The 12,280-nt window shown below is 37.9% G+C and overlaps 2 protein-coding genes across 2 annotated transcripts; both read left to right on the top strand.

The window, feature by feature from the left end:
- The first annotated feature begins 612 nt into the window (after window positions 1-612).
- LOC110921517 (RING-H2 finger protein ATL63) lies at window positions 613-1,639 on the top strand. The gene has a single exon (XM_022165855.2). The coding sequence runs from the start codon at window positions 673-675 to the stop codon at window positions 1,474-1,476; it is 804 nt and encodes a 267-aa protein (XP_022021547.1). The 5' UTR covers window positions 613-672; the 3' UTR covers window positions 1,477-1,639.
- Window positions 1,640-10,314: 8,675 nt separating this feature from the next.
- LOC110924526 (uncharacterized mitochondrial protein AtMg00810-like) lies at window positions 10,315-11,766 on the top strand. Its single transcript, XM_022168529.1, has 2 exons — window positions 10,315-10,983; window positions 11,620-11,766. The coding sequence occupies exons 1-2, from the start codon at window positions 10,315-10,317 to the stop codon at window positions 11,764-11,766; spliced, it is 816 nt and encodes a 271-aa protein (XP_022024221.1).
- The last annotated feature ends 514 nt before the right edge of the window (window positions 11,767-12,280 follow it).

The raw sequence follows: 12,280 nt of genomic DNA, 5'->3' as shown, positions 1-12,280 counted from the left end.
TCACAAGTAAATAAATAAATACTAGAAATAATTGTTTAAACACACTTGTGTAAGGAGCGGTTAACCGGTTATACCATAAAAAAATTCTTAACAAGTATAAGAAATTGACATGCATATAATAGGGAGAGTGGTGAATAAATCCGGTAACAAAATCTATTTTTTTTATATAGAACAATGCACCGATGTATGGGTTATATGCAACGTGTACTGGACTGACATTTGAGTCAGACACGTAGTGTACTCTATGGGTGTTAGAGTTTAGATACATTATGTAAATTGTTTCAGATGTGTCTTTGTATGCACCGTCAACACTCTTAACATAGTTTTTTATTAATATTAAATGCTATTAATGAATTAAAAAGAACAAGATGCTTAATTTATGATATAACTTTTTTTTTTTTAAATTAATAACTTGTATAAAAGTTTTCCTGAAATAATATGATTTGTTACCCCTGTTGTCCATCCCAAATTTAATAAAGTTGCATTTAATTAAGAAGTTATTACATCAATTTTTCAAACTCTTTTGACAAGTTATATATTTAATTATATATGTATTTAAGCTTTCCAAACTATATATAGATATATTCTAGACATCTGTTTTACTCAAACCCCAAACAACCAAACCCCCACCACCCAACTCCTTCCTCCACCCTTACACACCACCGCCTTACCATGCCTATCCCTCCGCCACCACCACCACCAACGCCGCCACCGGAGTCCGACAGCTCCCTCGCGCGTCTCATTCGCACAACACTCTCCTACGACACAAACGTCATGCTCGCCGCAATCATCTCCCTCCTCCTCGTCATCCTCTTCGTCCTCCTCCTCCACCTCTACACCCGCTGGTTCCTCCTCCAAGCTCGCCGACGAAGCCACAGTTCGGTCACCGTCCCACGCGTCTTAGGATCCCGACTCCACCAACGCTTCACGATCATCGACACCACCAATTCCGACCATTCTTCCGGAAAATCAGGACTCCCTATCTCCATCATCTCATCACTCCCTCTATTCGTTTACAAACTTTCTTCATTTGAAGATCGCGATTACGCGTTAGAATGCGCGATTTGTTTGTGCGTATTCGAGGAAGAAGAGATCGGACGGAAGTTGCCGGTATGTGGCCATGCATTTCACGTGGAATGCATAGACATGTGGTTGCACTCGCATTCGACGTGCCCGATTTGTCGGGCAGCGATTCAGTGCAACCATAGTCGCAAAATCGATCATATAGAGATCGAGATCACTAATTTGGAACATAATTCGGATGGATTAACGATTAATAACGACGAGGATTTGCGGTTGGAGATTGTAACTATAAGTAATCGTGTCGAACAGCCTCGTGAAATAGTGGATGTCGCGTCATCATCTTCGATTGGGGAATCGCAATCTTCGAACAAGTTGTTGAATAGTAGCAGTAGCAGATCTGGAGGTAAAGTTCATCCATCATTAGTTGTTAATGGTGATGAATGTGAGGGTTGATTTTGAAAATAGTAGAATTACTCATGGTAAATTGTAAAAAAAATATGTAGTGAACAATGAACATGGGATTTTTTGGAGTGATCAAAGCGTTGAATTTAGGGTTTTTTATTTGTTATGAAATCAAGATATTTCGATTTATTCAAGTAATCATAGATTGTTTTTATTTTGTTTAGTAGCATGTGTTGTGGAAGGTGAAAGGAGGTGTGGTGCCCTTGTCACGTAGGCGCGGAACACCGCTCCTTTCGGGTTTGGTTAGAGTCAGTGGCCAAGCTTGAAATTTCCGATCGGAGGTCGAAAACGTATATACAAAAAATTTTCTATAAAATCGGGGGTCAAAAACGTGTATGTATTATCATGTCTAGTGAGTGCGAGTGTGAAAACACCACCGTCTATGTGACACCTACGTAGCACATTTTTTTTTTTCACATTTCACACTGATTTCTCCGACGATTTGAGGTTTTAGGTTTCCGTATTTCCGGCATTGGTTCCAACTAATTTTTTATATATTGATAATTATCATTATCTTGTTATGTGCTTTTCAGATTTAAGATTAAAAGGCTTTTCAGCCGGCATTTAAAGGATTCGTTGGCCGTTAAAAAAAATTTATAAATTTATTATTATATGCTGTTGTAAGTTTTATAAATTTATTATATTATTATGTGCTTTTGTGTAAATTAAGGTCAATGACAGTGGTGTCCCGAATTCTAATAGTCAATGAGTCTTATTTTTTTAATCTCCAAATTCTCGCACATTTGGGGGCAATTTGGAGGAAAACCCGTTTCCTTTATCCTGTAGCAACACATAATTTTTTAATATTTTTATATTATTTTATTGTAGTAATTCATTAGAGCTCATTTATATATTATTTTATTGTAGTAATTCATTAGAGCTCATTTAGGAAAATAATTTAATTTTTAATTTTTAATTATGGTGTAAATAAAGTACGTTTTATATAATTATATTACAGTGTGAGCTATAATAGCTGATGATATATTACATCATGATTATTTTATTGTTCAGTACTGTTCACACAATCACCACAACCTCATGGAGACGTGTATTCATTGAATGCGATGTTTGATAATGCTAGACAAAGATATCGTTTTATTTTTGTATTTTTGTTCATAGTTAACAGATCAAGATATTGTTTATTTTTATACGTATTCTAAAAGTTACAAATCTATTATGAAATTCGCTTGTAAATACAAGAAGTGTTAGTTCTTTAATTTCAGGTTCAACTTTTAAGACCGGTAAACCTAATTGTTTTAAATTTGAAGTTTTTATCTTGTTATCTATCATCTTCTACTCGTGGCTCATGTAGAGATACACATTACACATATAATCCTGTGAATCAGTGGCGTAGCTAGCATAAAAATTCAGGGTTATTCAATTATTTATTTATTTATTTTGGATTATGGGTATCATTTGTACAGAAAAAAAAAATTTACACTACGTAGATGAAGTGAAGGGTATTGTTACACTATGAAGACGGTTGAGGGGTTGCCCGGCCGGGCTATCCCTCCTTATACATTGCTTCCGCCCCAGTTGTGAATAAACTCCAAAATCAACGTCAACTCCACACCATTATAATAGATAGGCAAACTTCTAAACCGTCTATTTTGATAATAACATCTCATGACGGTTACAAATTCTTTAGCAATATATCATGACTAGTTTGTTAACTATATTTGTGCACAGCTGACATCTGTCAATGACTATAGCTACTATGACTAAGTGGTTTGACGACATCAACACTTGGGTGAACCTATCTATTCGCTACAATACTAGCTACGGATCCAAGCTAATTACCCATAAAGAAGTATAAGGTGCTTAGACGTCTTGATGCCACTCATCATCACATAATAATATTTACCTACCAAACAATTACCGTATGTTAACCCATAGGGCTGTCCAAACTGCTCGACGATTGAGGATCGCTCAAGGATCGCTCGAAAAATGCTCGTTCGATTCCCGCTCAGTTTGTAAATGAGCCACTCGGATCCGTTTGATTCAAATTCAATCCAAGCATGAGCAAAGGTCCGCTCGCTCAGGTTCGCTCGAATTATTTTTATTAATGTGTATATATATATATTATATATATATATATATATATATATATATATATATATATATATATATACTATTAAACACCCAAAAATATACTAGCCAAAAAAAAAAACTTAAAAGCTCAAAAAATATTCAGCCCAACTTAATAGTTAATATCAAAATCTAACCCTAAATCCCTATTCCTCAAACAATATTCACAATCTGATTGTGCGAAGATCTGCTCATCTGCATATCGCCGCTCCACACACACACACACCAAAATCTGATTGTGCGAAGATCCGCTCGATTTTTTTTAGGATTTGATAAAAACCGAGCGAAAACGATCCGATCGATTCAAATTCAATCCGAGCATGCGCATCACTTTTGTGCTCGGTTTTGCAAATTCGATCCGATCAGATCGGATCGGTTGTAATTCAATCCGAGCATGAGCAGACCCTCGATCGGATCGGCTCATGAACACCCCTATTAACACATTCAGGGCCGGCCCAAGCATAAGTAAAAACAAGCAAGAGCTTTGGGCCTCCAAACGTTTAGGGCCTCATTAAAAAAAAAAACTAAAATGCGTATATTAAAATTGTCGAGGTCAGTTTAGTAATAAATATGATTCTAGTCAGGCGGTATAATTCTCTGGTTTTCCCACATAGATTTCGGTTCGAATCCCACCTCCCAGCCGTATATTTTTAAATTGTATTCATTAATTAGCATTTAAGGTGGCCCAAGTTCTTAAAAACCCATTCAAATCCCAGCAACTAAAATTATGTAATAGCCTATATAAATATAAAAACATTTTTTTACTTCTATTCAAAATTTACTTAATTAAAAGCTCTGAGTGGATGTTATATAAGTTCCAAAAATATAAAAATGAAAAGGGCCCTAAATTTTTGATATCGCTTTGGGCCTCTAAAATGGTTGAGTCGACCCTGAACACATTAGTAGATAATATCTGTTTTATATATTTTATCTTTGTATGTATTAGTGTAATTCCTTAGGTAGGTTTTGTGTAAATATCTTGTCTATATAAACTCCCTGTATTATGATTTCTAATCAATAAGAAAAAACCTTTGATATTTTACAGAAGGTATCAACCTTTACTCAAAGGTGATTGAGTTTCCTAAATCCTCTACCTCCCGAACCGTTTACCTCTCTCTCTCTCTCCCTTAACCGTATCCTTTTCTTTTCTTTTCCCCTCACGTTTCTTTTTCTTCTCCTTCATTCTCTACTTCTGCCTTTGTTTTTTCTCTATCACCTGTGATTCCCCTATGGCCTCTCCCTCTCATAATTCCAATCCTCTCATGCCAGAGTTGGCTCCCATGATAGCTATCAAGCTTTGTTCTACTAATTTCATCTGTTGGAGGATGCAGATGATGCCTATCCTTGCATATCAAGGGCTGTTTTCTCACGTGAGGTTTACTACCTCCACCATCTCCTCTTATCCAAAGTAATGACAAAGAAGTTGCAAATCCAGACTATGCTTAATGGGTAAAAGATGAACAACAAGCTATAATTCTTCTCAATGCCTCTCTCACTGAAGAGGCTTTCTCTATTACGATTGGGCTCACATTTGCGCGTGATATATGCGTTGCCCTTGAAGCGGCTTTCTGCAACGCTTCCGTTGAAAGAGTTCAAAACCTTTGTGATAATCTTCGTGCTTTAAAGAAAGGAGACAAATCAGTAGCTGAATTTGGGCATGCCTTCAAAGCCATATGTGACTAGCTTAGTGCCATTGGTCATCCTGTCGACTCTATGGATCAGCTTCATTGGTTCCTTATGGGGGTTAAGAACCTCTTTTGAAAGCTTTTCTACCTCTACTCGATCGGTACGCCCTATTCCCAATTTTGTTGATTTACTTGCAAGTGCTGAAAGTCATGAAATGTTTATGAAAAATTTACATGGCTCTATTGATACACCTACTGTTGCTTTTACGGCCCAAAGTAGTCCTCAAAGGCCCAACACTTTCGGGTCTTCTTATCGACCACAAAGGTCTCAACAGGCCCAATTTAGGCCCAATCGGCCGACCTTTAATAATTACAGGGGATCCAATAGACAGTTTGGGCGCCAATCTAGCCCCCCTTGTCACACCCCCAAAATACCACATGCGGTAACCCCGCTAGGCGTGTGACGTACCAGGATCTAGCCACCAATCACATTGAACTAACCATTAGACGTTTAACAAAATTCTCATTTATTAAGTAAAACATTCGTAGAACATATTCCAATTTTAATAGTGTCAACGGAAGCAAATAGTAAAACACCGTTCAAATATCTCAAAACCAATGTATGCAAAATAAGTAAACAAGTCTCGTAATTCCAAGCGACACGACCCATGACCACTCCAGCCATCCAAATATGCAAGTCCCTCGTCCATGTTACCTAACGCCCTTCGAGCATGCAACAAGTGTATCAGACAACGCTGGTGAGTTCATAGTTTTACAAAAACGTTGGTTACCAAGTGTTTAGTTAAGTTCAATGATTGCAATTCTGAAAACAATGTTGATAATACCCCGATACAAGACGGCTCCTGATTTATGTTTTGCCCTTACCCCAATGCCCCTATCCAAGCATTGGTCATGATTAGGTCATTAGTTAACACCCGTCCTCTCCGGTACGGGGTGAGGTTGCCAAACCTAAGTAGCGCTACCAACTAATACCCACCTACCTCTCCGGTACAAACAGATGAGATTTAAAAAATGATAGGATGAGTATATTATCCAACATTCATGATTTTTACCCACAAGACATATTCCCTCAGGAATACCCATGATTTACCCAAAAACTCATCCCTCTCAGGGATACCCAATGACTGTCCCAACCACCGGGACGCACGCTCAAGAGGAATGAACTCACCTTGGTTTGCTCGGTATAATTAGTTACTTGTTTATCAGTTGATCACACACGTCCTAGCATGGTTACCGATAACAATCAGTTTCATGTGCACATAAACCACATATTTCACGTTATTCACATACGTTCATAGTGTGCACATTGCATAACATGTACCAACCACTTCAAGCACATAACACGCATAATAGATGATTTACTGCTCAACCTCGACATTTTAGGTTTCCCACTCATGATTTTGTTATACCCTCTTTACAACACATGCAAATATTAACAAACTCACCACAGCCTACAATATCAACATACTCAATACTCATACAAGTTCACAATTCATGCATTCTCACTTAACAGTTAATAATAAAGAAATGTTCTATTTATGCAACCAAACTAAAGTTCTCAATCTCAGACTGTAGGGTTATCTCTTAGCAACAGTGTCCACATAACTATCCTTCATCACATGCATTCATGATAGAAATTATGGCTTAACAAATAACTATTACTTCAAACTCATAGCACACGCAACAGATGGTATATCATACACACAAGACACATCAGGTTTCCTATTCTTCAATCAATGTTATTCAATCTTTACAAATCATCACTAGATCATAACTCGATATCATATAACCCTTCTAACAGTTAATTATCATGAACTTGTGCGATATCATGCAACATGGATCAACAGTTTATCAACATACAAACCCTATGCACTAAACAATTAACCAAACAGTTACAATATCATGTGATCCAAGTTATCAAGGAATGCGATCCAAACATAAATTGTACACTAACCAAGAGCTCGACCAGATTAAGATGTTGACTGAATAGGGTGTTGCGCCAATGAGGAGAGGGAAAGTCTCGAAGTCTGCCATCGCGAAGCAAAAGAGGGGTAGGGTTTGGTTTGTTATATTGTGATAATGAGAGGCATAAGGAGGTTACGTGCATTCAATTATAGTGTCAACACCTCACAAGTGGGCCGATAATAAGTCTTCTTTGGGCTACACACACTTAGGCCGAATTGATCAACATATACAAAGAATGAGTAACCTAGTTATCAAACGTTCTTTGTTTAACGGAGTTATAACTGAATAGAACATTTTAACACATAAGAGAGAGATAACGAGAAGTTAAGATCGCAAGATAAAACGTTACTGGCCTCGGAAGTTTGGGTTGTCACATCATCCCTAACTTGAAAGAAATTTCGTCCCGAAATTTGATATGTAGAGTGAAGCGATAGAAACTCTAATTAAACTATATGTAACACTACACAAATAACAGTCAGGCATTACACACAATCACTAATCATCCAGATAACTGCACAGACAACACGTAAACCAAATTGTAAAAACAAGATTGTGAAGTTAGTTGGGTGCCACACCCCTACATGCCAGTTGTGCCAAAAAACTGGGCATTATGCCAACCAGTGTTATCAACTTTCTACATATGCTGCCACTGCTCTTCCTTCTCCGGAGCAGGTAGCTCAAGCGTTCCATGCTCAGTGTCAAATTAATTCTACTGTTCCAGATTGGACTTCTGATATTGGAGCTACCACTCATATGCTTCCAAACAATAATAACCTTCAATCATCCACTCCAACTCAAGGTAATCAAAAAGTGTATTTGGCAATGGGTAATCTCTTCCTATAACTCATATTGGTCAAACAAAATTATTTGGTAATCTTGCGCTTAACAATGTTTTGGTGGTTACTAATCTCACCAAATTATCTATTGGAAAATAAACCGAGGATAATCTAGTTGATGTTGTTTTTTCTCACCCGTATTTCTATATTCAGGACCGTCGAACCAAGCAAACTCTAGCCCGGGGGTGCCGTGAAGACGGCCTATATGTTCTTCGCCAACCTCATGAAGCTTTGGTTTCTACATCAACTTGTCCAAAAGCTTCTTTTGAGTTATGGCACTCCAGACTTGGGCATGTTAATTTTGATATTGTCTCTTTGTTATAAACTAATGGTTGCTTATCTTTTACCTCGGTATTACCCAAACCGGGTCTTTGTTCCCCGTGTGAACTTGCTAAAGCAAAAAGGCAACCTTTTTCTTATAATAATAAACATGCGTCTTTACCTCTTGAAATAATACACTGTGACTTATGGGGTCCTTCTCCAATAAAGTCGGTTGATAACTTTGTCTACTATGTTGCCTTCATCGATGATTACTCTCGCTTTACATGGTTATACCCATTGCGAGCTAAATCTGATTTTTTTAATGCCTTGTCCATCTTTGTGCCATTTCTTCAAACTCAATTTTCTACCAAAATTAAAGTTTTTAAAAGTGATGGTGGTGCGGAATTTACAAATAATAGGGTTCGTACTTTGTTTGAACAAAACGACACTCAACATCGCATGTCTTGTCCGTATACACCACAACAAAATGGCCGGGTGGAACGAAAGCATCGTCATGTGGTAGAAACCGGTTTAGCTATGTTATTTAATGCCAAGTTACCCACTAAATATTGGGTTGATGCTTTTTCTTCCGCGGTGTTCATAATTAACCGTTTACCATCACAAATTTTGCAAGGCAGTCACCATTTGAACTCTTATACCATCAAATACCAAATTATGCTATGTTTCGAACGTTTGGTTGTAGAGTGTTTCCTTGCCTTCGCGATTATGCCCCACATAAACTATCACCTAGGAGCATTCCTTGTATATTCCTTGGCTATTGGTCCAAATACAAGGGCTATAGATGTTTTGATCCGTGCTCATCTCGTATTTACATCACTCGAAATGCTCAGTTTGATGAAAATTTTTTTCCTCTTGATGGTTTATCCACAACCACCAAACCCCTTGACATGCTTGATGTTACCACTTTTCTAGACGTATCACCAATCTCAACAAATAAACCGACTGCTAGCGCACCCTATCAGACCTACTGTTCCCACTCTCTCACAAATTAATCCTCCACTTATTGTTCCCTTCTTCCCAGCCTACTCTCTCGGCCCAACACCTGCTCCGGCCCAACCAAATACTAATGTTCTGCCTAGCAACCCATCTAGTCTATATGGCGCTGATTCTTTTAGCGGGCCTGGCCCAACAACATCTGATATTCCACCTTGTATCTCGTCTGGTCCAACCGTCGGCCCAACACCTGTTGGTCCAGTTGATCCTCTCCCACCTATCGGCCCAATATCACCACAAACTGATCATGTTGAGTCTTCCACCACTACTTCACCCACTTCATCGCCTAATGTCACTCCTCCTATATCACCTCAAGCTCCTCCCGACCCACCTCCTCTTCCTTCTCACCCCATGATGACACGTGCTAAATCAGGGATTTTCAAAATCCGTCATCGTGTTGACTTGGCCCACACGGACATGATTCCCCTTCATCATGCCTTATTTGCTAATGGTGATCCTACCACCTTTCATAATGCCTCTAAAGACACTAAATGGGGCAAAGCCATGGAGGCTGAATTACAAGCTCTAAACAACAATAACACTTGGATTCTTGTTGCGCGTCCTAACAATGTCAATGTCGTGGGCTCAAAATGGATCTATCGCACCAAGTTTCGATCCGATGGATCCATTGAACGACACAAAGCCCGTCTTGTAGCTCAGGGCTATAGTTAGGTGCCAGGCCTTGATTATACTTATACATTTAGTCCTATTGTGTAAGCAACAGTGTTCGCACGGTTCTTGCCCTAAGTGTTATTCACAATTGGCATCATCATTAATTGGATGTCAATAATGCCTTTCTGCATGGTCATCTCACTAAAGATGTTTATATGGAGCAACCGAAGGGCTTCATTAGTTCACAATTTCCTTCTCATGTTTGCAAGCTAAACAAAGCTATCTATGGTCTAAAACAAGCTCCCAGGGCTTGGTTCCATCGACTCAGCTTATTTCTTCTAAACAATGGTCTCTCCTGTAGTTGTGCCGATCCATCTCTCTTCATCTACAAATGAGGCTCTTGTATTATGTACTTGCTCGTATACGTAGATGATCTTATTCTAACGGGGAATCATTCATCTACTATCTTATCCTTTATTTCCTGCCTCAATAAAGAATTCGCAATTAAGGATCTTGGGAAACTCAATTACTTCTTGGGATTGGAGGTTACCTACACTCAGAATGGTATCTTTGTGAATCAGTCGAAATATGCTTTGGATATACTAACTCGTGCAAATATGTTGGATGCCAAACCTGCTCCAACACCTTTAAGCACCAATGTTACTTTTGTTTCTACAGGTACTATGTTTTCGGATGCAACTCTTTATCGATCTATTGTATGTGCTCTCCAATATTTGACGATCACGAGACCTGACATTGCATATGCAGTTAATCAAGTTAGTCAGTTTCTTCACGCCCTAACTACTGATCATTTTCAGGAGATCAATAGAATCTTATGTTATCTAAAAGGCACTATTGCATACGGGTTACATTACAATCGTCTGACCTCCACTTCGCTAATTGGCTATTCTGATGCTGATTGGGCTCGTTGCATAGAAATGCGTCGTTCCACTTATGGTTATTCTATATTTTTAGGGGGAAGTTTGATCTCTTGGAGTGCAAAGAAGCAACCAACTATTGCCAGCTCAAGTTGTGAATCGGAATATAGAGCTATGGCTAATACTGCTGCTGAGATCGTATAGTTGACTCATCTTTTACAAGAACTTCATGCTCTTCCTCCGGACAGACCTACCATTCTTTGTGATAATCAAAGTGCAATTTTTCTTATGCAAAATCCAGTTGCTCATAAACATGCCAAACACATAGATCTTGATTATCATTTCTTACGTGAGCTAGTGATTGCTGGCAACTTAGCTACTAAATTTGTTCTAACCAAGCTTCAGGTGGCTGACATTTTTACCAAAAGCCTGCCTAGCTCTTAGTTCGTTAGTTTCAGACATATGCTTTGCATTGGTCCTCCACCGTTCAGCTTGCAGGGGGATGTTAGATAATATCCGTTTTATATATTTTATCTTTGTATGTATTAGTGTAATTCCTTAGGTAGGTTTTGTGTAAATATCTTGTCTGTATAAACTCCCTGTATTATGATTTCTAATCAATAAGAAAAACCCTTTGATATTTTACACACACATAAATCACAAATCAGGAATAATTTATGAAAAGGTTTGACAATTTTTTGGTTTTTTCGAATGCTTTTATGTGTATTTGTAACATTATGGATTGAAGGGATACTTGTCAATACAATATCAGCATGCTGAAAGATAGTATTTTTACCTTAGTAGTTTAGCACAAGTAATAAATGCTTCAACTAGATTGTTGTTGGTGGTGATGGTGTTATTAGTGAAGGTGTTGTTGATGTTGGTGGTAGTGTTGTTGTTGCTGCTGTTGTTACTACTGTTGATATTGATGTCGCTGTTGTTGTAACTCATGTCCCACATGTCTTTTTCTATGCTAAATAAATGTTTTTAATTAAAATTCCATGGACAACAAATTGACTCGTGACTCATTAAGTATAAATGAAATGAACACGACATCATAAAATTTGAGAACTTACTGTGACAACTGGCACAAACCGGTAATTTCCGTATTATTTTAATAATTAATTATTTCCTGCGATTATGTGCTTAAACGCCAATATTATATGTTTACTTGCTTTACATATGAATTCATGCATGTTTTATACTTCAATTATCGCATTGTGCATTACATTAAGCGTAGCGTCGAAACGACTAGTAAACTCACCGGTAAGACAAGCTGCGTCAGCATGACTGCAGAATACAATTAGATAATAGATTTAGGACCTAGATGTAGGTCCAACTACAAAAATACATTAAATCCCAAGTGTAGGAACAAGGGTTAACATAAACACTTTTCGGAAGCTAAAACAAGCACTAAAAAGTACCCGAAACACACTTTAAATGCAGATTTATGCAAAATCAGCATAAAATCAGCAAAAACAACATCTAAACAATA

This window comes from Helianthus annuus, chromosome 4 (assembly GCF_002127325.2).
Source record: "Helianthus annuus cultivar XRQ/B chromosome 4, HanXRQr2.0-SUNRISE, whole genome shotgun sequence".
In the NCBI taxonomy this organism is placed as follows: Eukaryota; Viridiplantae; Streptophyta; class Magnoliopsida; order Asterales; family Asteraceae; genus Helianthus; species Helianthus annuus.
Note: the sequence above shows the minus strand (reverse complement) of the source record. Positions and strands in the feature narration are given on the sequence as shown.